At 47.8% G+C, this 24,708-nt stretch overlaps 3 protein-coding genes across 18 annotated transcripts in view; 2 read left to right on the forward strand and 1 right to left on the reverse strand.

Annotated features, from left to right (window-relative positions):
• Positions 1 to 14,545, forward strand: part of NOD2 (nucleotide binding oligomerization domain containing 2) — a 45,472-nt gene extending 30,927 nt beyond the window's left edge. For both annotated transcript variants that reach the window (XM_019011413.4, XM_004057636.5), the window contains exons 7-12: positions 1,436 to 1,519; positions 4,110 to 4,193; positions 4,773 to 4,856; positions 6,962 to 7,045; positions 11,287 to 11,370; positions 13,217 to 14,545. In XM_019011413.4, the coding sequence (XP_018866958.3) occupies positions 1,436 to 1,519; positions 4,110 to 4,193; positions 4,773 to 4,856; positions 6,962 to 7,045; positions 11,287 to 11,370; positions 13,217 to 13,289 (493 nt within the window). In that variant the 3' untranslated portion in view covers positions 13,290 to 14,545. The remainder of the gene's footprint in view (positions 1 to 1,435; positions 1,520 to 4,109; positions 4,194 to 4,772; positions 4,857 to 6,961; positions 7,046 to 11,286; positions 11,371 to 13,216) is intronic.
• A 7,599-nt stretch (positions 14,546 to 22,144) lies between these two features.
• LOC134757509 (uncharacterized) lies at positions 22,145 to 24,476 on the reverse strand. Its single transcript, XM_063700200.1, has 3 exons — positions 24,143 to 24,476; positions 22,801 to 22,877; positions 22,145 to 22,259 (listed from the first exon to the last, which is right to left on the reverse strand). The coding sequence occupies exons 1-3, from the start codon at positions 24,390 to 24,392 to the stop codon at positions 22,251 to 22,253; spliced, it is 336 nt and encodes a 111-aa protein (XP_063556270.1). The 5' UTR covers positions 24,393 to 24,476; the 3' UTR covers positions 22,145 to 22,250.
• Positions 23,346 to 24,708, forward strand: part of CYLD (CYLD lysine 63 deubiquitinase) — a 55,177-nt gene continuing 53,814 nt past the window's right edge. For 2 of the 15 annotated variants that reach the window (XM_055366058.2, XM_055366057.2), the window contains exons 1-2: positions 23,538 to 23,597; positions 24,234 to 24,294. The gene's annotated coding sequence lies outside the window, so the exon portion shown is untranslated. Of the gene's footprint in view, positions 23,598 to 23,935; positions 24,135 to 24,231; positions 24,314 to 24,708 lie in introns of those variants that run through there. The other 13 variants (XM_063700199.1, XM_055366071.2, XM_055366042.2 and 10 more) reach the window with 11 other exon arrangements.

Here is a 24,708-nt window from a genome sequence, read left to right on the forward strand (position 1 = left end):
ATTTTTGGACTGCAGTTGATTTCAGATAACTGAAACCATAGAAGGCGAAGCTGTGGATAAACGGGGCAGGGATTACCGTATATCATTGTAATAGAGAGCACAGGCTCTGGAGCCAGACTGCCCGAGGTTTGAACCCTCATTAGCTGCGTGACCTCAGGTCAGCCCAATGTCTGTGTGCCTCCGTTTCCCCTTCTGTAGAATGGAGGTAATAACCCTGGCTACCTCACAGGCTGTAGTGATGGGCAAGCAAGTTAATCCACATGAAGGGCTGCACCGTCTGGCAGGGGCTTTATATAGTAAGCGAGTGGCTGAAAGATGATGGGTAAATCACACAAGCACTCAGCTTGTTTCTCCTTATGTGAGTCCGGTCCTCCAAGCAGGGATTCAATGTGCCACACATTTATTGGGGAAACGTCCTAAAAGGGGAAGTGGGGAAGGGAGCTGGGGGAGGCTGGGAGGTGTGTCCCTGAGTGAAGGAGAGAGGGAAGGAAGGAAGATTGAGACTGGGCACCTTGGACTTCAGTGCAGTCCTAAGACATCTTGGCAAGGCTGATGAGGAGTTCTTGAACCAAATTCACCAGGCAGGGGAGCCTGATGTCTCAGGCAGGGGCTGGCAAGTGCAGATGCGAGGATGTTAGATTTTGGAGCACAGCAGCTGGGGCCCTTGGCTACCTCCAAGGAGCTGAGGCTGGAGACCTGAAAGGCGAGTTCTCCTAGCTGCCACACCCCTTCTCCAAGGATACAATAATATCTGCCTTATAGGATTGTTGTGAGCTGAGTGGCTTGACGTTCCTTGAAAGAATGAAAGCGTATAGTTATCCCAGGAAGCCTAGGGTTGCAGGTGAGAGCTCTGGGGCTTCTCCGAAGCTCTCCGAGGTGTCTGGTTTCGGTTGCAGCAGGAGCCTTCCTTGCTGGGATCTTCCCCCACCCCTAGCCTTGGCCCTCCCTCTCTCCTTCCTTCCTGGAAGGCTCAGTGGGCCCCACCCCTCCCTCCAGCCACCTGGACCTGCCCAGCGCTCTTGTGCAACAGGTAAAGCCTACCTGTAGCAACAACAGATCTGGGAAGGCTGCAGAGGGCACGATGGGGTCTGGATTGAGGGCGGCTGAGACCAGAGGGAAAGGTGTGACCCTGAGTCACCCTCACTGTCCGGGGGAAACCACCTCCCAGGACAGCTGCCTACTGTGGCTCCTGCCTGGACTTGTCACACTGCTGTGCAAACAGCGTCCCGCTGCCCCTTTCCCTTTGCTGGGGGAAAACGAAGTTGTGGGAGCTGCTGAGTAAACTGGACCGAGCAGCGAGGGCACCTGCTATGGCTGCTGCCTCCCGGGCAGGTCCTCAATGCTTTCTTCCTGTGTTTCCCTGGCCAGGGCACAGACTGCCTTCCTTTTCTGGCTGCTGCTGTGTTCTCTCAGCCTCCTCTGTCTTCCCTTCCAGGCTGGGAAATAACCACATCACCGCCGCGGGAGCCCAAGTGCTGGCCGAGGGGCTCCGAGGCAACACCTCCTTGCAGTTCCTGGGGTAGGTTGGATTCCAGGAAGAGGGACCTGCATGGAGGGGCTTGGGACTTTTGAGGATTTAGGGGCAGGTGAAACTCTTCAGCCAGGAGGCCCCAGAGGCAGCCCAGCTCCAGTGGGGAGGACAAGCCAGGGAGAGAGTGGGCGGCCCTTGACTGCCACCTTCACACTTGGTCTATGCCTGACAAACAGGAAGTTTGGGATGTTGGGGCTAGGGGAGGACAGTGCCCACGAGCTGGTGACAGGAAGCCCTCTGATCCTCAGGGGGCGCTAGGGCTGTACTTTGGCTGCATATTAAAACCACCTGGAAGCTTCTAAACACTATTGCCAGGCCTCCCACCCCAGACTGATGAAATGCAAATATCTAGGTGCAAGGCCCAGGTATCAGGAGTTTTAAAAAGCTTCCCAGGGGATGTACAGCCAGGGGTGAGGACCCCTGACCTAAGAAAGAGAAGGAAATGGGGAAGGATAGGAAGGCACCCAGGATAAGAGGGGCTGTGCTAGGTCCCTTGGAGCTCTTGCTCCCTGTAGGACCATGCTAGGGCCTGCCAGGGAGGGGAGTACCCCAACCTGCAGCCCCAGGGTGGGCTTCCTCTGTTTGCTAGGCACCCAGGCTTGCACCTGTGCTGTTTCCAGCAGCCTCTCTTCTATCCTGTCATGCCCTAGTGTGAACTGGAGTCCATTTGACAAGAACTGGGAGTTTTAGAACCTGGGACTGTAGGAAGAGAGAATAACCTTAGGGCCTAGGTGTTCCAGCCCATTTCACAGGGAGGCAAGTTGTCCCCAAGCTCAGTTTTTTGTTTTGTTTTGTTTTGTTTGAGATGTAGTCTCACTCTGTTGCCCAGGCTAGAGTGCAGTGGTGCGATCTTGGCTCACTGCAACCTCCGCCTCCTTGGTTCAAGCGATTCACCTGCCTCAGCTTCTCAAGTAGCTGGGATTACAGGCACCCACCACCACGCCCGGCTAATTTTTGTATTTTTAGTAGAGACAGGGTTTCGCCATGTTGGCTGGGCTGGTCTTGAACTCCTGACCTCAGATGATCCGCCCGCCTCGGCCTCCCAAAGTGCTGGGATTACAGGTGTGAGCCACCGCACCCGGCCCCCAAGCTCAGTTTGAGCCACAAATGGGACTATGTTGCTCTAGAAATCAACATCTTTTCCACACTGCATTAGTAGCAACAGAGTCTAGAACAAAGGAGGCCACAGCCCCACTGAACTCTCTTCTGCTTGAGGTCACATCTGCCACATCAGGGGTATTTACCTCTTTCAACACATATTTATTAGGGCACCTGTCTGGGCCAGGCATTGTGCTAAAACCCCCAAATGCTGTCATATGATGCAAAGTGTTCTGTAACTCGCTTGGTTTTTTTTTTTTGTTTGTTTCTGTTCGTTTTTGTTTTGTTTTTTTTTGCTTCACCATATATTACAGGAATTTTTTTAGGTCATTATGACCTCTTTATTTACTTAATTATCTATTTATTTATTTTACTAATATTAACAGAAAGGGTCTCACTCTGTCACCCAGGCTGGAGTGCAGTGGTTGCAATCATAGCTCATTGTAGCCTTGAACTCCTGAGCTCAAGTGATCTTCCTACCTCGGCCTCCTGAGTAGCTGGGACTACAGGCACACTCCACCATGCCTGGCCGATATTTTTATGTTTTGTAGAGACGGGGTCTCACTATGTTGCCCAGGCTGGTCTCAAACTCCTGGGCTCAGGTGATCCTCCCTCCTTTGCCTCCCAAAGTATTGGGATTACACAAGTGAGCCACCTTGCTCAGCCTGACCTCATTTTTCAAAGAGCTGCAGAGTGTTACATAATGTATTTAACTGGTCACTTTTTGATGACTATTAAGTTGTTTTCAGGTTTTTTGTTATTACAGTGTCATATCCCTGGGGCACAGAGCAGTACTGGCACATAGCCAGAGCTCAATCAATACATACCTAATGAATGAAAGTGCAGTGGACGTCCTAATTCAGCCATTCTTTGCTAACTTGTGTACATACCTGTAGAATACAGTCAATAAGTCAGAAGGTGTGAGTTGGGATCTACCTTTTGGAAAGGGATGTTTTCAAACTACAGTGAGTCAGAGGAGGATGGCCCAGAAGCTGGGGGAGTTGAAGCTGATGGCGTGAAGGAATTAGGGGTGTTAGGAAGAAGCAGGAGATAAAGAGCTAGCTTGCAGAAGAAGTGTTAGACTTGTTATGGGCAGGTACTGGAGGGTAGCTAAGGACTTGTGGGTGGCAGTTACCAGGAAGCATATCTGAACTAAGTGTCAGAAAAAGTGTCACAACTGTAAATGACTCTTGTCGGTGAGTTCCTGTCGTTAAAGGTTAGGGCTGGGTAGCCCTCTACTATTCTCTAAGTCTGTAATGTAAAGCCACTGAAAACTCTTGGGTTAAGTTTGGCCATCCCACCCAAAAGATGGAGGCAGGTCCACTTTGCTGGGACCAGGAGCCCCAGTGAGGCCACTCTGGGATTGAGTGGTCCTGCCCCTCTGGCTGGGACTGCAGAGGGAGGAGGACTGTTAGTTCATGTCTAGAACACATATCAGGTACTCACTGACACTGTCTGTTGACTCTTTTGGCCTTTTCAGATTCTGGGGCAACAGAGTGGGTGATGAGGGGGCCCAGGCCCTGGCTGAAGCCTTGGGTGATCATCAGAGCTTGAGGTGGCTCAGGTAAGCTTCAGAGTCTATCCTGCAGTTTTCTTGGGGAGATCAGGTGAAGAGGGAGGAGCTGGGGCCAGTTTTGAAGGTCTTTGAACTTTATTTCTACCCCACAATGTTAGGCAATGGAGTAAGGAAAAAAGACCATTGGATTTCAAGAGAGGACACTTGAGTCTTTCTGGGTGACTTGGAAATGTCCCCTGTCCTCTCAGGGTTTTGATACAGTATCTGTAAATTGAAGATATTGGGCTGGATCAGGTACATTTTATCTTAAGGACCAGTTCCAATCCATTGGTAGTGGGTGCCCAGTGCACCACATTAAAAAGAATTCTAAGGCTGCACCTGGGCTTAAAGAGCACTATAATCAGTTAGTGATGTCTAAAAAAGCTAAAAAAAAAAAGAGCACTGCATTCAATTAGTGATGTCTAAAAAGGGTAAAAAAAAAGAAAAAAGAAAGAGCACCGCAATCAATTAGTGATGTCTGAAATGGAGCAGACCAGGAGAGCACCACGAATTTTGCCCTCCATAGGTTAGCTCATCTCTGAGGTCTTTCCCTGCTCTGACATGCTTTTGTTCCATGATTACCTCCAGCCTGGTGGGGAACAACATTGGCAGTGTGGGTGCCCAAGCCTTGGCACTGATGCTGGCAAAGAACGTCATGCTAGAAGAACTCTGGTGAGTTTGGGGGATTCTCTGCTCTGGGGAAATGGATCACAATCTCTGTTGATCCCCTGGCCTCATCCATAGGAGCGGTTGTGTGGACAGACAAAGGTGGATGATTGAGTGATTGACTGATTGATTGATTGTGTTTGTCTTTATATGTACTGAGTGGTATGAAGCTTATAGAGCATGGTATGTACATGCTAATTTTTTTATTTAATAAAATATATGGGTTTGCTGGTTTGGTGACTGCCTCCACATGGCATAAGTGTTAAGAGCACAGACTCTGTAATCAAGCAGGCCGTGATCTTAGGCAAGTTAAATAACAATTTCAGAATCTCAAGTTTCATATCTGTAAAATGAGGGTAAGAATACTTCCAACCATAAAGGATTTTTGCAAGAATTAGATAAAGTAGTGCCTGTGAAGACCTTAATATAGTGCCTGGCATATTTGTAAGTGCTCCATAAATGTTAAATTAGAATAATGGCAGGGTTACTACTACTATTACTGCTGCTGCTGCTGCTGCTCCTGCTACAACTACTATAGTACTGTGACTACTACTACTAATAAAGGTTTGTTATTTTAAAGTGATTTTGAGTTCCTAGGAGCACTGGGTATTCAAGTCATAGGTCATTTTGGAAGGTGTAATGGAGTTTTGATAGTTGAAAGAGGAACCATGAATCATGCTTATACTGTTGACCTGAAGCAGATTCTAAGTTTCTCATCCTTTAGATGCCACTAGTATAGTTTTCTGACATGTTCTGGGCAGCTTCACATTACGTCAGGGAGATAAAATGCTGAATGTTTGATTTTCCCGGGAAGCAGAAAGGCACTGCAACATATGGGCATTGCCATAAACAGATTTTATGGATGGACCTCGGCTGTTGCAGGACTTACTAGCTCTACTCAAGTATGATTGATTCTATCCTGACTGGATTTTGCCACTTGGAATTTCTTAGGAGAGGAGAACCTTATTATGACAGCATCAGTTATGATTACTGTTAAAAGAAAAACTTTAGGCAAATTAAATTTAGCAGAGCTGGTTTGAACATACAGCAATTTATGAATTGGGCAGCATTCAGAACTGGGAGTGCTCCACCCAGCAAGGTAGGCAAGCAGTATCTATAGACAGGAAAAGGAAGTGATGTACAAAACAGCTTGATTGGTTGCAGCTGGGCATTTGCCTTATATGGGCATGGTGTGATGAGGCATTTTCTTTATATGGACGTAGACTGATCAGCTGGTAGACTGTGACTGACTGAAGCCTGGCTGCTGTGATTGGCTGAGACTTAGCTGTTTGTTATAAGGATATATTGTTAGGTTGCAGTTTGCTACATAGGAACTCAAAGTATGGAGGCAGTCTCAGGCCAAATTTAGTTTAACTATATGTTAAGCTGCAGGTGACAGAATACCTCCATCTATAGAGGTTTAAACAAGGAAAGGGTTTATTTTTTTCCTGTATAGGCAGCTGGAGGTAGGCAGTGTAGGGTTTGTACAGTGGCTACAAGAGGCCAGGAGGGGTCTCAGCTCTGTCTCATTCTCTTCCTGTTCCATCATCCTTAGCCTGTGACTTCATTCACATGGTTGGTTGTCTCATGATCACAGGATGGCTGCTCCAGCTGCAGCACTACTTCTGTATTCCAGGATTCGATCTATATACCCAGGAAAGCCATCTGGGTTCTCTCCTTTAAAAAGCATTCCTGGAAGCCCCACCTGTCGACTTCCCCTTATGTATCAACCATGTGTATGTCACTTGACCAACCCACTTGTATGTTGTTTGACCAGCCCTGGCTGCAATGGAGAGTGGGAAATATAGTTTTTTCACCAAGTGCATGGCTGTCCAAATGAAATGAGACTTCCATTAATAAGGAAGAAAGGAAAGATGGAGATCAGGAAGCTGGGGGATGAGGGAACTTATTACATTGAGAGCCCTTGGAGTGAATTCTCTTGCAAATATGTCCCTGGAATTGAGAATCCCCACAACGTACTTTATCTGTTCTTTCTTTATCCATGAGTTTGGGTTTTCAGATGTTGGATTTCCTATATGGGGGGCATGTGAGTTCATCATCTTCCATAATCAATGTTGTATCAACTGGATTTTCTCTCTTCTTCTCACCAGCCTGGAGGAGAACCATCTCCAGGATGAAGGTGTATGTTCTCTCGCAGAAGGACTGAAGAAAAATTCAAGTTTGAAAATCCTGAAGTAAGGAACCCATAAGCAGAAAACAGGACAATAATTGCTGGCCTTTGGAAGGGGCATTTCTGAATAAGATCTGGGCTGCTCTCCGCTGGGGTAACTCATGTGAGGTGGCCTGGTAGAACAGCTTGCCTTGGTCTAGGTGGACAAGGATTCCAGTGCAAGTTGTTTATCTGGGAGGTGGTCCCAGTAAATGCTGATAGGAGAGTGGTGAAGTGAGATGGGGAAGTGAAGGTAACCAATAAAGGGGAGTTATCAAGCCAGTTATCAATGAGGGAAATTGGAGCTCAGTACTCTGGGGCACTCCTGGAGCCAGTGCAGAACACACATGGTCACCTACCCAACCAATGGGCAAGAAAGCCATGGCATTTATCCACCAACCCTCTGTCCTTCCTATGTTGATGTGTGCTCGTGGGGCACTGATTCTCCAGCACTTCCAGCTCACCCTCACCCAGCTGAACATGCTTCTGGGGTCAGGAGAATGGCCTCAGGCAGAGAGTGGCAGGTCTTCTCTGCAAGCAGTGGCTGGGGAGGTGATGTGATGGGGCGTACTGTGGCCTCCTCCAGTGGCTGACTCAGTGGCTTGGGACTTGTGCCACAAAGAGATGGACAGCTGAGGTGAACATGAACCCACCTAGTGACCATCATGGGTTTGTCAGGGTGCTCTCTGAGGCTGATGCCAAAATTCTTATTTCAAGTAGACCTCAGGAACCCCATCAGATGGCTCCTTTTGCTGGAGGAAAGTGGCATCTGCCTAGGCAAATGTGGTCCTAGGAAAACGCTTGCCTTTAGAGACAGACAGACAGATAGCTGCCTCTGTGAGTGCCAGCTTTGCTGCCAGGCTGCTACCCACTCTGGTGACACTCGTTTGTGTTGCTTTCACAAGCTAGGAAGTTTCCAAATATTTGGAGAAAACACTTCCACTAATTATTTGGGTGGAAATGGGCTGGGAAGTTGGGGTGAAGCCCAGATGTGTCTGAGCCAGATGCCAGCTTTGCACTGAGGGTGGGCCTTTGGGAATACCAAGCCCATTATCAACCAGGTGTGGATATGGCAGGTTTGTCTTCCCTCTTTGTCACAGCCTTACTCCACTTGACTCCCGTGGATGCCAGGCAATGAGGCTGGGGTTGGTCCCATGCCACCCTGTCATCAGCCTTATTTTTCAGCATCCTAAACTATATCATCCCCCACAAAAATTGAACTTCTGGTATATCTTTTATAAAAAAAGAGAAATGCTACATCTTTCTTTTCCAGGCTTAGTTTCTGCCAAGAGTTGGTTGAGAGCCCAGGCTTGCTGGGTGCAGAGGCTCACACCTGTAATCCCAGCACTTTGGGAGGCTGAGGCGGGTGAATCACCTGAGATGGGGAGTTCCATACCAGCCTGACCAACATGGAGAAACCCCATCTCTACTAAAAATACAAAATTAGCCGGGTGTGGTGGCACATGCCTGTAATCCCATCTACTCAGGAAGCTGAGGCAGGAGAATCACTTGAACCTGGGAGGTGGAGGTTGCCATGAGCCAAGACCACACCATTGCACCCCAGTCTGGACAAGAGAGAAACTTCCATCTCAAAAAAAAAAAAAAGGATGAGAAAAATAATAATTAAAAAAAAGGAGTCCAGGCTCTGGAACCAGACAGCCTGGGTCTTACCGCTGCTCCACCATTACCAGGCAGTTCTTCTTGGATGAGTGCCTCAGTTGCCTCAAGTGTAAATGGAGATAATGGCTGGACCTTCATTATAGGCCATGAGCATTCACTGAGAGAATGTAGGTAACAAAAGTAAGTTGTAGGTTGGAGCAAAAGTAATTGTGGTTTCGGACCATGAACTTTAAATTATTATAACTAGGCTAAAATACATCTTTATTAATCAAAATAGGAACCATTAAAATCAACACATTTTTGCCAATAAGAAATAAGTTTGTTTATTCCTGTAGCATAAAAATTCATGCTTCGGGATTCAACAAACTCTTGGAAAGCATTTTCTGCATCCTCCTGGTTGTGGAAGCATTTTTCCTGCAGAAAGTTGTCAAGATTCTTGAAGAAATGGTAGTCAGTTGGCTAGAGGTCAGGTAAATATGGCGGATGAGGCAAAACTTCATAGTCCAATTCATTCAACTTTTGAAGCTTTGGTTGTGCGACATGCAGTCAGATGTTGTCGTGGAGAATTGGACCCTTTCTGTTGACCAATGCCGGCTGCAGGTGTTGCAGTTTTCAGTGCATCTCATTGACTTGCCGAGCATACTTCTCATATGTAATGGTTTCGCAGGGATTCAGAAAGCTGTAGGGGATCAGACTAGCAGCAGACCACCAGTGACCATGACCTTTTTTTTTGGTGCAAATTTGCCTTTGGGAAGTGCTTTGGAGCTTCTTCTCGGTCCAACCACTGAGCTAGTCATTGCCAGTTGTATAAAATCCACTTTTCATCGCACGTCACAATCAGATCAAGAAATGGTTCGCTGTTGTTGTGTAGAATAAGAGAAGATGACACTTCAAAATGACAATTTTCTTGGTTTACACTCAGCTCATGAGACACACACTTATCGAGGTTTTTCACCTTTCCAATTTGCTTCAAATGCTGAATGACCATGGAATGGTCGATGTTGAGTTCTCAAGTAGTTGTAAGAAAATCAGCTTTGATGATTGCTCTCAATTGGTCATTGTCAGCTTCTGGTGGCCTGCCAGTACACTGGTCATCTTCAAGGCTCTTATCTCCTTTGCAAAACTTCTTGAACCACCACTGCACTATACGTTAGTTAGCAGTTCCTGGGCCAAATGCATTGCTGATGTTGTGAGTTGTCTCCGCTGCTTTACGACCCATTTTGAATTCGAATAAGAAAATTGCTTGAATTTGCTTTTTGTCTAACATCATTTTCATAATCTAAAATAAATATAAAATAAACAGAAAGTATTAAGTCATTAGCAAAAAATCATAAAGTGAGAATTGTGTATTAAAATGATGTATAGCATAACCACATTTATTTAAGAATGTATTCCAATATCAAATGGCAAATTTCAACAATGCAAAAACTGCAATTACTTTTGAACCAATCTAATAGAAGTTCAACAAATACTGGCAATTACAATTGGCATTGCCTTAGGGTCAACTTTTAAGACATTCCTGAAATTGTGGGAAAGGGGGAGGACCTGGAGTGGACATTATTGGAAGACAAAGCTATAACCAAAAGAGCAACATGGGAAACACATGACTCCTCTGTTGCTGTCCCTGGCCCTATCCTGTCTCCCCTCCCTGTTGTCAGCTACCTCATATGTTCTCTAATCTCTGTCTCTGTGCCCTCAAATACCCCCCTGAAAATGGAAATATTACTGCTCATTGGTTATTTTCTATCAATTAAGTACTGTATTAGTCCGTTTTCATGCTGATGATAAAGATGTACCCAAGACTGGGCACTTTATGAAAGAAACAGTTTTATTGTACTTACAGTTCCATGTGGCTGGGGAGGCCTCACAATCATGGCTGAAGGTGAAAGGCACATCTCACATGGCAGCAGACAGGAGAAGAGGGCTTGTTCAGGGAAACTCCCCTTTTTAAAACCATCAGATATCATGAAACTTATTTACTGTAATGAGAACAGGATGGGATTCAATTACCTTCCACCGGGTCTCTCCCATAACACGTGGGAATTCAAGAGATTTGGGTGGGGACACAGCCAAACCATATCAAGTACTGTGCAAGTGTTTTAGGCATGCAGAGAGTGGTGGGTCTTCCCAGCAAGCAGAGTGTGGGAAGGTAATGGGGGACTGGTGGCTGACTTAATGGCCCAGGACCCAAGCCACAAGGAGATGGATGGTGGATGTGAATAGGAGCCTGCTTACACCCATCACAATTTAGATTCTTATGCTCGATGGCACGGGTACTCTTTTAGGCCCATTTTACTAATGAGGAGATTGGGACTAATTTGCTCGAGATCAAAAAAGAAGTGGTGTAGGTGGGATTTAAACCCAGGATGTCTAGCACTAAAATGCAGGTACTTAACCACTATCCTAAGGGAGTGGCTACTTAATTTGATAAACTCATCTAGTGAATGGAAGAGAGACGGGTACATTTCACTGACGGTACTGAGCCTTTGTTGATGAGCTCATTGGGAATCTCAGACATGAGCAGGATGTGTCTAAGGGACAGGTGGGCTTCAGTAGACTGGCTAACTCCTGCAGTCTCTTTAACTGGACAGTTTCAAGAGGAAAACCAAGAATCCTTGAAGCTCACCATTGTATCTTCTTTTCCAGGTTGTCCAATAACTGCATCACCTACTTAGGGGCAGAAGCCCTCCTGCAGGCCCTTGAAAGGAATGACACCATCTTGGAAGTCTGGTAAGGCCCCTGGGCAGGCCTGTTTTAGCTCTCTGAACCTCAGTTTTTCTATCTGTAAAATGGGGTGACGGGAGAGAGGAATGGCAGAATTTTGAGGATCCCTTCTGATTCTGCCATTCAGTGAGAATGATTCTGCATGTGAAGGATCTGATTCTCTGCCTAAGAAAGAAGTCTTTACATCTTTAAGTAGGGAGCAATGATTTCATTTTTAAACCTTGACTATTTATTCAGCAACTTCTCTGTTCTATGAGATAGTGTAGGAATGGGGATGTGGTTGAAGAATGAAAAGAAAAGTCAGCTCCCGCCCTCCTAGAAATTGCATCTGCCTTCACAGGTCAAGGATATTGGATCAGACCTTCTGCGGTTCTGAATGGAGATTACACAGGTTAGGAACAGGTTGCACAGTATTTCCAATTCTCTATAATTAAAGCCATAGACTTTCATGTATTTGAAAAAAGCAAGAATTGCATTCTTGACAGATTCTTTCATTGCCTTAAAAAGAATGACTAGCCTTGGGAGTCTGCGCAGCTGGGTCCAGTGTTGTAGACTTTCTCTCTGCTGAGCCACAGCTTCAAAGATTTGTCCTTCTTGTTTCCAGGGATCTATTTCTCAGACAGTAAGTAAAGGTTTTCCCTGGCCTAATGTGCTATAAGTGAATGCTACTATATATGTTCCAGGCACTGGGCTAGAGACTAATGTTTAAAAGCCAGGAAATTTCCTATAGAAAATCTATATCTCAGGGTTTTCTCAAAAGAGCTGGGAACTCTGGATGCCCATTCATGATTCCAGTAGTTAACCAGAGTACAAGAAGGGCTGAGTCTTCTCAGATGGGCAAACCCACTCTGGCTGACTGCAGATCCACCAAGCCTATTGTCTTACACCAGGACCCTTTGGCAACTCATTCGCATAAGCTTGTGACCCTTGCTTTAAATATGCAGGCCTTGTCTTCTCTCAAAAAGCACATCAAGGCTGCAGCGAATGCAGATATCAAATGATGAAGTTAAAAACAAAAGCTTTGCTGGGCGTGGCAGCTCACACCTGTAATCCTAGCACTTTGGGAGGCTGAGGCAGGAGGATCACTTTAGGCCAGAGGTTCGACACCAGACCTTGTCTCTCAAAAAATAAAAAATTCAGCTGGGTGCGGTGTAGTTCCTAGCTACTCGGGAGGCTGGGATGGAAGGATCCCTTGAACCCAGGAGTTCAAGGCTGCAGTGGGCCATGATTGCATCACTGCACAGGCGACAGAATTAGATCCCATCTCTTAAAAAAATAAAAAATGTAAAAGTGACTTCAAAAATCTATGCTGTGATGGAGAGATTTTTCCTTCTGTATGATTGTGACAGCTCTGTGGCCTATGATGTCATCAGGTTCTGGGCAAAGTGTAGGTTTTCTGTTTCTTTGTTTTTGAAACCATTGCACAGTCCTAAGAAACATCACATTCTGGGTCCTGGGCACCAGCCAACATGAGGTTGATATTTTAAGGGGTCTGATGTTATTTGCTGCCTGTTGATGGAACTTGGGAGGGCACCAGGGTTTGCTCATTGCATTCTTGACAGATTCTCTTGTTGCCTTAAAAAGAATCACTGGCCTTGGGGAGTCTGTGGCTGGCTGGGTGCAGTGTTGTGGACTCTCTCTGCAGAGTCATGGAGCCTTGTTCAGAATGCTTCCTGAGCTGCCCTGGTTGGCCAAGGGTAAAAACAGCCCTGACTTCCCTGCAAGAAACACTGCAGCTGGGCCAGAGAGTCAGCCCATCCCAGGCATGGGTTTAAAAAGTGGAGGCTTTTGTTTGAAAGCCCTGCTCTAATTTTGTCCTCACTCAAACCTCTGTTCACTTGATCTGCTTTAGGCTCCGAGGGAACACTTTCTCTCTAGAGGAGGTTGACAAGCTCGGCTGCAGGGACACCAGACTCTTGCTTTGAAGTCTCCGGGAGGATGTTCGTCTCAGTTTGTTTGTGAGCAAGCTGTGAGTTTGGGCCCCAGAGGCTGGGAGACATGTGTTGGCAGCCTCTTCAAAATGAGCCCTGTCCTGCCTAAGGCTGAACTTGTTTTCTGGGAACACCATAGGTCACCTTTATTCTGGCAGAGGAGGGAGCATCAGTGCCCTCCAGGATAGACTTTTCCCAAGCCTACTTTTGCCATCGACTTCTTCCCAAGATTCAATCCCAGGATGTACAAGGACAGCCCCTCCTCCATAGTATGGGACTGGCCTCTGCTGATCCTCTCAGGCTTCCGTGTGGGTCAGTGGGGCCCATGGATGTGCTTGTTAACTGAGTGCCTTTTGTTGGAGAGGCCCGGCCTCTCACAAAAGACCCCTTCCCACTGCTCTGATGAAGAGGAGTACACAGAACACATAATTCAGGAAGCAGCTTTCCCCATGTCTCGACTCATCCATCCAGGCCATTCCCCGTCTCTGGTTCCTCCCCTCCTCCTGGACTCCTGCACACACTCCTTCCTCTGAGGCTGAGATTCAGAATATTAGTGACCTCAGCTTTGATATTTCACTTACGGCACCCCCAACCCTGGCACCCAGGGTGGGAAGGGCTACACCTTAGCCTGCCCTCCTTTCCGGTGTTTAAGACATTTTTGGAAGGGGACACGTGACAGCCGTTTGTTCCCCAAGACATTCTAGGTTTGCAAGAAAAATATGACCACACTCCAGCTGGGATCACATGTGGACTTTTATTTCCAGTGAAATCAATTACTCTTCAGTTAAGCCTTTGGAAACAGCTCTACTTTAAAAAGCTCCAAATGCAGCTTTAAAAAATTAATCTGGGCCAGAATTTCAAACGGCCTCACTAGGCTTCTGGTTGATGCCTGTGAACTGAACTCTGACAACAGACTTCTGAAATAGACCCACAAGAGGCAGTTCCATTTCATTTGTGCCAGAATGCTTTAGGATGTACAGTTATGGATTGAAAGTTTACAGGAAAAAAAATTAGGCCGTTCCTTCAAAGCAAATGTCTTCCTGGATTATTCAAAATGATGCATGTTGAAGCCTTTGTAAATTGTCAGATGCTGTGCAAATGTTATTATTTTAAACATTATGATGTGTGAAAACTGGTTAATATTTATAGATCACTTTGTTTTACTGTCTTAAGTTTATACTCTTATAGACAACATGGCCGTGAACTTTATGCTGTAAATAATCAGAGGGGAATAAACTGTTGAGTCAAAACAGCCATCTTCCTTGTGACCAAACATTTAAAAATATTCTGGCCGGGCACAGTGGCTCACGCCTGTAATCCCAGCACGTTGGGAGGCTGAGGTGGGCAGATCACTTGAGGTTGGGGGTTTGAGACCAACCTGACCAACATGGAGAAACCCTGTCTCTACTAAAAATAGTGGAGGTTGCAGTGAGCCAAGATCACACCATTGTCCTCCAGCCTGGGCAACAAGAGTGGAACTCCATCTCAAATAAATAAATAAAATAAAAAATAAAAATATTACTAAAACTTGTCAAATTTTAAAGCACAATTTTCTACTTGAAGCGGGGGAAAATGATGTTTTCAACCCGATAATGTATAGCTTAAGGCAAAAGCAATTCTTAGAAAATAGCCAGGCAATCAAAACACTTTTGGCTTCAGCTTAGAAAAGTTTAACCCCGTGAAGTTTTCAGCTGTGCAGGAGCCTCCCCGTACCTAGCCTAAAAGGCTGCAACACATGTGAAAAGGCCCCTTGGCCCCCCTCGATTCCCTCAAAGTGGCTCCGGGAGTCTTTAACAGGAGAAGGATGGAGAAGGTTTACTTATGGCTGGCTCTCCACAGCAAGCAGCCTCTCATGCAGGCCTTGTGTTAAAATAATGCTTAGCTGCGTTTAATAAGCAAGGGATCAGGGGGTCGCCCAGCAAGGTGAAATCCTACTTCCTTGAAAGGTTTTGTGTCTGGCTGACTCGGTGGTGTGGCATCTCCCTGGACCCTGCATGGGAGTGTGTCTATGGGTTTTCTTTGTGATTGGTGCCCTGTTCTGCCCAGACCATTGTTTCTGATATAGCAGATCAGGAGGAAGGTGGTGTTGAGTCTCCTTTCGCTGAGGAGTACACACAGCAGCCCATTTGCATAGCACTGTGTTGGGTTGTCAATTTGTCATCTTTAAATTCATTCAGCAATGAGGCCAGGCATGGTGGCTCATGCCTGTAATCTCAGCACTTTGGGAGGCTGAGGCAGCTGGATCACTTGAGGTCAGAAGTTCAAGACCAGCCTGGCCAACATGGCAAAACCCTGTCTCTAAAAATAGAAGAAGAAAAAAAAAAGTTAGCTGGGTGTGGCAGCGCACGCCTGTAATCCCAGCTACTTGGGCAGCAGAGGCAGGAGAATCGCTTGAATCTTGGAGGAGGAGGTTGCAGTGAGCTGAGATCATGCCACTGCACTCCAGCCTGGGCGACAGAGCGAGACTGTCATAAATAAATAAATAAATAAATTCAGCAATGATTTATTAACCAGTTATATTAGGACAACCAGTGGATTGACAAAACAGACATGGTCCTCAAGGTGCTTAGGTGAGGGTAGAGGGAGAGGCAGGCAGAAAACAAGTCAGTTGAAAAAGACATGAAAAAGTCTTCATCCAGGCACTGCGGCTTATGCCTGTAATCTCAGCACTTTGGGAGGCCAAGGTGGGCAGATCACCTGAGGTCGGGAGTTCGAGACCAGGCTGGCCAACATGGTGAAACCCCGTCTCTACTAAAAATACAAAAATTAGCCGGGCATGGTAGCAGGTGCCTGTAATCCCAGCTACTTGGGAGGTTGAAGCAGGAGAACTGCTTGAACCCGGGAGGTAGAGGTTGCAGTGAGCTGAGATCACACTACTGCACTCTAGCCTGGGCAACAGAGCAAGACTCCGTATCAAAAAAAAAAAAAAAAAAAAAAAAGTCTTCAGGCTGTTAAGGGGCTGGTCCGAGACAGGTTGTCTGAGGAGGTGCCGGGTAAGCTGTGTCCCCAAGAATGAGAAAGATATGGCCAAGCAAAGAGTGAGAGGGAAGAAGGGAGCATTCTAGTAATGGGGGACAAGAGGTACAAAGACCCTGGTGAGGGAAGGAGCGTGGTATGCATGGTAGGCTCAATAGTCACTCCCGAACATATGTAGATCCTAATCCCCGGGACCTGGGAATGTTGCCTTACCTGGCAAAAGGGACTTTGGAGGTGGGATTCAGTTAAGGGTCTTGAGATGGGAAGATCTTCTTGGATTACCTGGGTGGGTCTTAAATGCAATCGCAGTTTCCTTATAAGAGAAATTTAAAGGACAATGTAAAGCAAAGGGAAATATGACACCGGAGAAGAAAGAAATGTGATCACCAAGTAAGATGCTACACTGCTGGCTCTGAAGGTGGAGGAAGGCGCCATGAGCCAAGGATTGCAGCTCTAGAAGCCAAAGAAGACCAGGAAATAGATTATCCCCTAGAACCTCTGCAAGCAGCATAGCCCTGCCTGCCTTGGCTCCAGCCCATTTTGGACTTCTGGCTTCCAGGACTATAAGGGGATAATTTGTGTCATTTCCTGCAGCAGCCATAGGAAACTAATACACTATGTTGGAGGCAAGCTAAGGGAAAGGTGTCACTAGATGGGTTTGCAGAGGTAGGTAGGACCAGTTCAGGAAAGGTCTCACTGGCCACAGTCAAGAGTTTGGTCTTGATCTTGGAATAATGTCAAGGCCTTGGAAAGTTCTAAGCAGGGGAGATGTGAACCAATTTACAGTTAAAGAAGATCTTGTTTGCTTCTGGATGGAGATAGGACAGGAATATGTAGGGGTGGGGATGGGAGGCAGAAGAAGTAGGGAGGCTGCCTCAGAGCTATTGCAGGTGAGAGGCGGTTGGCAGTGGAGGTGGAGAGAAGAGGATGGATTCCAGAGACATTTTGGAGGTAGATTCCCAAGAGCCTACGAATGGGTTGGATGGGAGGGATGCGGGAATGGCAAACATCAAGGATGACTCACAGATTTCTGACTTGAGAAACTGGGGGCCTGGGAAAGTTGGGTAGGAAACCAGTTTGGAAGTGGGAGGGAGTTCTGTTTTGAATTGTCAAGTTTGAGACACCGAAATGGAGAAGTTAAGTGGAGACGTCAAAAGATGGTGTGAATTTGGAGCTCGTGGGAAAGGTCACAGCCAGAGATAATAGCGTGGGTGTTCTCAGTGACAAACTGAGAATGGGGCCCTCGAGTCTGGATGACATGAGCTAGAAAGAGATTATGGAGAAAGAAGAAGTCAAGAGGGTCTAGGTGAGATGGTACTGAGATCTTGATATGTGATTCCTGGTAGAGTTCAGAGTAGGAGAAATTCCCTAATTTTCAAAAGTCCAGCGGATACCACCAAAAGCCTCCTGGGCCTGTGTAGGGAACTAGGGAAGTAGGATTCTTGATTGTAAGCTTCTCTGATAGGGAAGTTACCTGAAAGGTACATGCTCATGGCCAGAAGTTTATCCATGAGCAGACAGATTCCAGTTTTGCAGCTAAGAATACATAATTCTTATGCACAGAAAAACAACGTATTAGAGCAGAATTTTAAAAACAGCCTCAGACTTTCATAATATTCATCATCATCCTGGAAGAAAAAGGATGCCAGTCTGAGGGCCCTTCCCTCCCCATAGCACCAAACAAAAAGCTGAAATGAATACGCCCCACAGAAATGTGAGAGTTGGAGTCATATTCCAAGTGGCTGAGCAGAGACTAGCGCTTCATTCCATTGTTGTACCAGGACAGCTTCAAGCCTCCTTATTCACTCCGGTGAGTGGTCCAGCCCAGTGTGTGAAGTGCCCAGTACTCAGGGCAATGCCTGGAAGTGCCCGGGCACGAGAGGATGTGCTGCCTCGGGCCCTAGGTGGAGGGTTCCAGGTGAGCTATAAGGTCATAAAGGACATTTCCCCTGGAGAATCGCAGGCGGAGATCGCAGCAGGGAAGACTGGCAATCCAGGCTTTTTGATTGGCTTCCCTTGGATCGTTTTTTTCCCTCTAAATTTAATCCCAACCTATTATTATTTCCTGAACAATCCACAGATCCAGTCCCCTAAGCATCACCACTCCCCTGATCACTCACCCTGAAAATGCTTCTTTTCAGGAGTGCTACATCTCTTTCTGCTTTGTAACAACTTCTCGATATCTTCAGGTCCACATCCCCCTGCACCCCTCCCTCTCACCTGCTCTGCTTCCACCCCCAGGAAACAAGGGGGTCCCTTTGGGATCCACCCTTGCCTGGGTTACTGCATCAGTCTCCCTGTTACTGACTTTGACCTGAGGCATGAACCTATTAAAACATAAGTCAGATCAGCTACTGCTCTGATGTAAACCCTCCAGGACTTCTTGTTGGTGCAGGGTAAAAGGCAAGGTCTCATCTGACTTGGACCCCCTGTATCCTCTCTGGCCTCCCCTTTGCCACTCACAGCTGTTCTCTGGGCTCCAACCTCACTGGCTTCTTTGCTGTTCCCTGAGCATACCAGGCACATTGCTGAGGACACCAGGCACATTGCTGCTTCCAGACCTCTGCACTCGCCTTTCCCCTCCTATGGGAACACTGTTCCCTGAGACGGTGGTATGGTTGGCTTCTTCATTTCCTTCCAGTCTTAGTTCAAATGCCACCTACATGAGGTAGTCCTTCCCTGAACAATCTACTTAAATAGCAGTTTCCAGCCACTGCCTGCCTTCCTTTGTATTGTCTTCTCTGCATGAACTACCTGATGCATGGTCATTTTTCCCCTCCCCTAGAATGTCAGCTTCTTGAGAACAGGAACCACGCTCACTGCAGTGTCCTCAGAGTCTACAAAGGTGCCTAGCACATAGTAGGTGCTCAATACATATTTGTTGAATGAAGGAAGGATCCACTTTCTTTATTAAAGGGGGCAGAAAATAGAAGTTGGGGCAGCTTATAAGAATGAGTCACTCTTTTTCTGACATCGTTTGTGTCTCCTTCGTAAAGGAGGAAGATTCCCTGGGACATGGAACAATCCCTAATGCATCAACTGCCCAAAATGGGATCCAGATGTAGCAGAAAGTTCCCTTTAATAAAGAGCTTTCTGTGTGTGTTTTAAAAATCAAACATAGAAATTATTTGTCATTGATACCAGCAAATAGCTCAAATGGGAGAGCATGGATTTATAGTTCGGCTGGATTAGTTTAAAGATGATTAAAGTAATCCCCTTTATCTTATCAAAAAGAGCTTTTAGGTGGTCAGAGTAAAAGTCCTCAGACAGAATGTTCAGTTGCACTTGGAATTTCCCTTCCCTAAGAGATAAGCACATCTCAGAGATGGAAGACCTCAGCCGGTTATCCATGGATCAAAACACTGTGCTGGGCTACTGTGGAGAAAGCGCCTGTGACGTATCCTTGCTTGTGTGGATACCTGGTCCAGTTAGCCACTTGGCCTGGTGTTCATTCTGAATGCCCATATTCACAGGATTGGTGGGAAAATGGCTGGAACCATGGGAGGTTGGATGGACATCTGGGAGTTGCCATTTACTAAGATGGGGAGTGCAGAGGGATTGCAGGGGGTGGTGGTGGGGAATATCAGGAGTTCGCTTTTGGCTGTGTTGAGTGGAGATGCTGAGAAGGCAGTAGGATATAAAAGAGACACCAAATTTGGAGAGACTGCAAGTAGGAGGTACCCCGTGGTAGGCACTGGAAGCATGGAGCAGGGTCTAGTCAATAACCATGACCGGTGCCACTGAGCAGGTTCCCTTGAGTCCTGACGGTGTGTTACTCTATGTCCCATGCCCCTAGCAGGTTACCTGGAGTTCACCATCCTCCGTGGGGAAAGCTCCATTCAATTCAATAGCTTTATGTTAGGGTCCTGCTGTGTGCAATGAGAGAACTACGTAAGACAGCTTAGAATCAGTGTTAGGTCAGGCACAGTGGCTCATGCCTGTAATCCCAGCACTTTGGGAGGCAAAAGCAGGAGGATCACTTGAAGCCAGGAGTTCAAGACCAGCCTGGGCAACATGGTGAGACCCTCATCTCTACTCAAAAGAGAAAAGTTAGCTGGGCATGGTGGTGCGTACCTGTAGTCTCAGCTGCTCGGGAGACTGAGGTGGGAGGATCACTTGAGCCCAGGAGACTGGGGATGCAGTGAGCTATGATTGTGCCACTGTACTCCAGCCTAGGCAACAGACTGAGACCCCATCTCAAACAAAAAACAAAAAAAGAACCAGTGTTATGTTCCCTGCAAAACCCTTCAAAACTTCCCATTGCTCTTGGGATGGAGAACAACCCCTGTCCTTGGCTCCCAAGGCTCTTTTGTGCCTTCATTGTCTGCGCTCTGCCTCTTCCAGTTTCTTCAACAGGTCATGCACTTTCCTGTTTCCTATTTCTGGAGTGTTCCCCCTCACTCCTGCCTGCCAGTTATCTTTCCCATCTCATCTCAAAGGTGACTTCCTCAAACAGGCCTTCCCTGAGTGGCCAACCTCCCTTTAGGCATGCTCAGAGAGATTCTTCTTCTGAGGCTTACCACAGCCATAATTAAGTAAGTGATCATCTAATGAGTATTTTAGTTTGCCTTTTTTTTTTTTTTTTGCCAGAGGGAGTGTGGCATCTCTTGTACACTGCTATGTTTCCTGGAACCTGCTCAGTAACACAACCGCTAGTTCCATGAACCCAGGACCAGGCTGGATGGAAGAGGCTGTGGGGTGGTGGATTGAGACAGGTCATTAGTGAGGGCTGGAGCCCTCTGTGAAGACATGTCTGTAAAGGACTTTGACTAGGTCCTCCATGAAGGGAGGATTTGGAAGGCAGAGATGATGAGCATTTCAGTTGGGGAATCCATTTTAACAGAGGTGGAAAGAGTCTTGGCTTGGAATCAGGGTCTCAGCCCATCTCCTGAGTGACAGGGGGCTTGTAATTTACTGTCTTTGGGCCTTCATCTCCTACCTGTAAAATGAGAGGCTGGTTTACCAAGGACTGCAAATAATAGCACCATGACACTATCTCCCCATCTTATACCCTGGCAGATATCTCTCTTCCCGGTGAGCCTGAATACAAGTTCAGAATTAGCTTTAACACAATGTTCTAAGCAGCCATTCCCAATTGATAGGAAATGATAATTGAGATAAGCCCCATTTGTCAGGCTTGACTTGGATGAAGATCCCTTAGATGAAGTCAGGCCCCCGCACTGATTCAGTGAACGTATGACAGGACAGAGCCTGGGGATGAAAGCCCTATGGAAGTAGAGACCTCAGCAGCACCAAACACCATCAACAGAAAGGACACAAAAATAGGCCGGAAACATTGGCTCATGCCTGTAATCCCAGCACTTTGGGAGGCCGAGGCAGGCAGATCACTTGAGGTCAGGAGTTTGAGACCAGCCTGGTCAATACGGTGAAATCTTGTCTCTACTAAACATACAAAAATTAGCTGGGTGTGGTGGCAGGCACCTGTAATCCCAGCTACTTGGGAGGCTGAGGCAGGAGAATCGCTTGAACCTGGGAGGCGGAGGTTGCAGTGAGCTGAGATCGCACCATTGCACTCCAGCCTAGGCAACAGAGCAAGACTCTGTCTCAAAACAAACAAACAAACAAACAAACACCCCAGCAACAACAACAACAAAAACAAAAAGAAGGGACATGAAAATATTCTAGTCCAGAGTAGCAAACTCAAATGCCTTAAGTGACCAGTGGATGTAGATCGTGCAGATAAGAGAAGTGGTCCCAGTGGTATCATGAGAATGTTTGCCTTGCCTAAAAGGACCCCAAATCTCTCTCCTTCACATTCTTTTCTCCTTCCTCCTTATTGTATTGGTTAGGCAAAAACAAATTTCAGCTGAAATTTTCTTCCAGACAGTTGGACTGTGACCTCTGAGTCCTACCAGCTTTGTTGGAGAATCCAGATGTAGATGAGAACGGTGTTGCCTAAGGCCACACTTCAAGCCAGGCCTGTTGATTTCCAACTTATGACTTCCTACAGCAGTGTGGTCATGAAGCCTGGAAAACAGGAAGATAGGAGTGACAAAAGAGGGACAGGAGTAGAATGAGGCTTAGGTTTTCAAAAGATGCTCATTTCATTTTGGATGACTATGGCAAGGAAGAGTGGTGGCCTGTCTACTGCTACTGTTAGTCATCACTCATGTGACTGCTTTTATGTATTCATTGGTTTAAATTCCCTGGATCTCCAGAAACATGTCACTTTCCACTGGGGGAAATTTGTGTCATGATTAAACACACACACACACACACACACACACACACACACACACACACACCCCTCCTCCTTTCTCAGTGTTAATCACCTTCTCCTATAATTAGCACTTAAAATGTCAAAGGAGAAGAAATTAATTAACAGGAGTATCCAGTGCAGCAAGGCTCTAGGACTGATTATAAAAAGCACTTCCTTAAATATTTTGAGTGCTTTTGGGAATCAGAAGCCTCCCTTCTAATTGAAAGATCCTTAACTACACCCTAAGTCCTGGCTGGTGGCCAGGGGTGCGGGGCTGAGTGAGGCGGCGTGTGGAAATCCCTTCTTCACCATCCTTGGGAAAATTCCCTCCAAACTGGGATAGGTGGCAACAGAGGTTCGGAAACAGCAAGCGTCCCAGGCTGAATCTGCGGAGGAGGAAGAGATGAACCTTTCCTGAGCTGGTACTGCGTGCCAGGAACTTTAGCTCGGTATTTTGCCACAATCCTGTAAGACAACCGATACTATGATCTCCATTTTACAGACGAGGACATTGAGGCTCAGCGTGGTTGTGACTTCCTCAGGTCACGCAGCCACTGAATGAAAGCGCCAAAGATTCAAACTGAGGTCTGATTCTAAAGCTTTGCTCTCTCACGGCATCCTGGAATCCTATTTCAACCTTCATCTGGACTCTTAACCCAGCCCAAACCTAAGCGTCTACAGTTTTGACAGCTGAGGCAGGAGCACGGGAGGCGGAGCTGGTGGCAGCGCAGCGCCCCGCCCCGGCTCCAGCATCAGCCAATGGTGACGCGGCACTCGCAGCCTTTTGCCCAATCAGCTTGAGCTTCCCGCCTCCATCCGCCGCTCTTCTCTGCCCCGCCCCTTCGCTTTCCCTTTGGTTCCACCGAGCTTGACAGAGCGGAAAGTCCCTTCGGCCGGCGCCGGGCCGGCCGCCATTGGAGGAAGGTCTGTCACAGGGAGGTCCAATCACGGCCCGCTCAGGAGCGCAGCTCGGCCTACGATTGGCTAGCGCGGCGGCTGCCCCCTCCGCCCCCGCTCCCTCCCTCTCCCCTGTGCGGTTCGGAGGCGGGGCAGGTGGGGGCGGGCCCAGGTAGCAGGTTTGGCTGCGCGGGGGCCGCGCGTCGGAGGTAAATACTAGGGCGGTGGGTGTGGGGAGCCGGGGCCGGCCCGGGACGCGGGCTGGGGAGCCGGGGCGAGGGGCGACGCCCCGCCGCCCGAGGTTAGTGAATGAGCGGGCGGCTGGCGGCCGGCGGGCGGCCGGATCCCCTCGGCGCAGCCGCCTGGCCTCAGGGCGTCTGGAGCCGCCGCGGCGACCATCGGGCCCTCGGCGCCGGCCCGTTAGTTGCCCGGGCCCGAGCCGGCCGGGCCCGCGGGTTGCCGAGCCCGCTGACGTCAGCCCGGGCTTCCCCCCCCACCGGGGCTTCCCCAGCCCCCGAGGCTTCCCGGGAGGGCTCCGAGTCCGGGGAGCGTGCGGGGTCGCCACCGTCGGGACCCCCGGAGGAGAGAGGACTTGGGGCGGGAGCCGCGCGGGACGCTGTCCCCCTCCCGCCCCCCACCCCATTTACAGATTGGGAGACTGAGACACAGGCCGCGGGCGGGCCCCGACGGCCACGGTTGGCCTCAGGAGCCCGGGGCTGTGATTCCTACCGACCGCGCCGCGGGGCGTACGTACCGATCGATTTTGCGGGTGTTGGTGGCTCCCGTCCAGGAATGGCAGTCGGGGTTCTGGCCTTGTTAATGGCGTGTTCTGCTTTTTCTTTCAGTTTCCCCCTTTCCAGGGTGAGGATGGTTCTACACAGCCACCCGGAGTTCCTTAGTTGAAAGGTGCGCCCTGTTGTGACAGGTATTCTTTCTTTATGTTTTTCTTTCATGTTAACAATCGAGGGGGGTGGGGGGCGAATGGGGGGCGGGGGCGAAGTCATGAAATCTTCAGGAAGATGGTGTTGAGTTTGGTACTCAGCTGGGTCAGCTGCCGGTTATTCATGTACTTGGCATCGTTTCTCTTCCACCCCTTGGCATTTGAATGTTTTAGGATACTTGTCATCTTCCAGCCACCAAGCCTGTGGCCTTGCAGTCTCCCAGCCCCCATCATCCCTGCCACCTTCTTCTCCTCAATTTTTCCTGGAAAGTTTTATCCTTAGCTCAGCTAAGGAGCATGCCTACCTTGCTTTTGAATTCGGGCTAATTAGGGATCTTAATAAGATTGTTCATTTTGCAATCATTGGCTCTCAGAGAAGC

Source organism: Gorilla gorilla, chromosome 18 (genome assembly GCF_029281585.2).
Source record: "Gorilla gorilla gorilla isolate KB3781 chromosome 18, NHGRI_mGorGor1-v2.1_pri, whole genome shotgun sequence".
Lineage (NCBI taxonomy): Eukaryota > Metazoa > Chordata > Mammalia > Primates > Hominidae > Gorilla > Gorilla gorilla.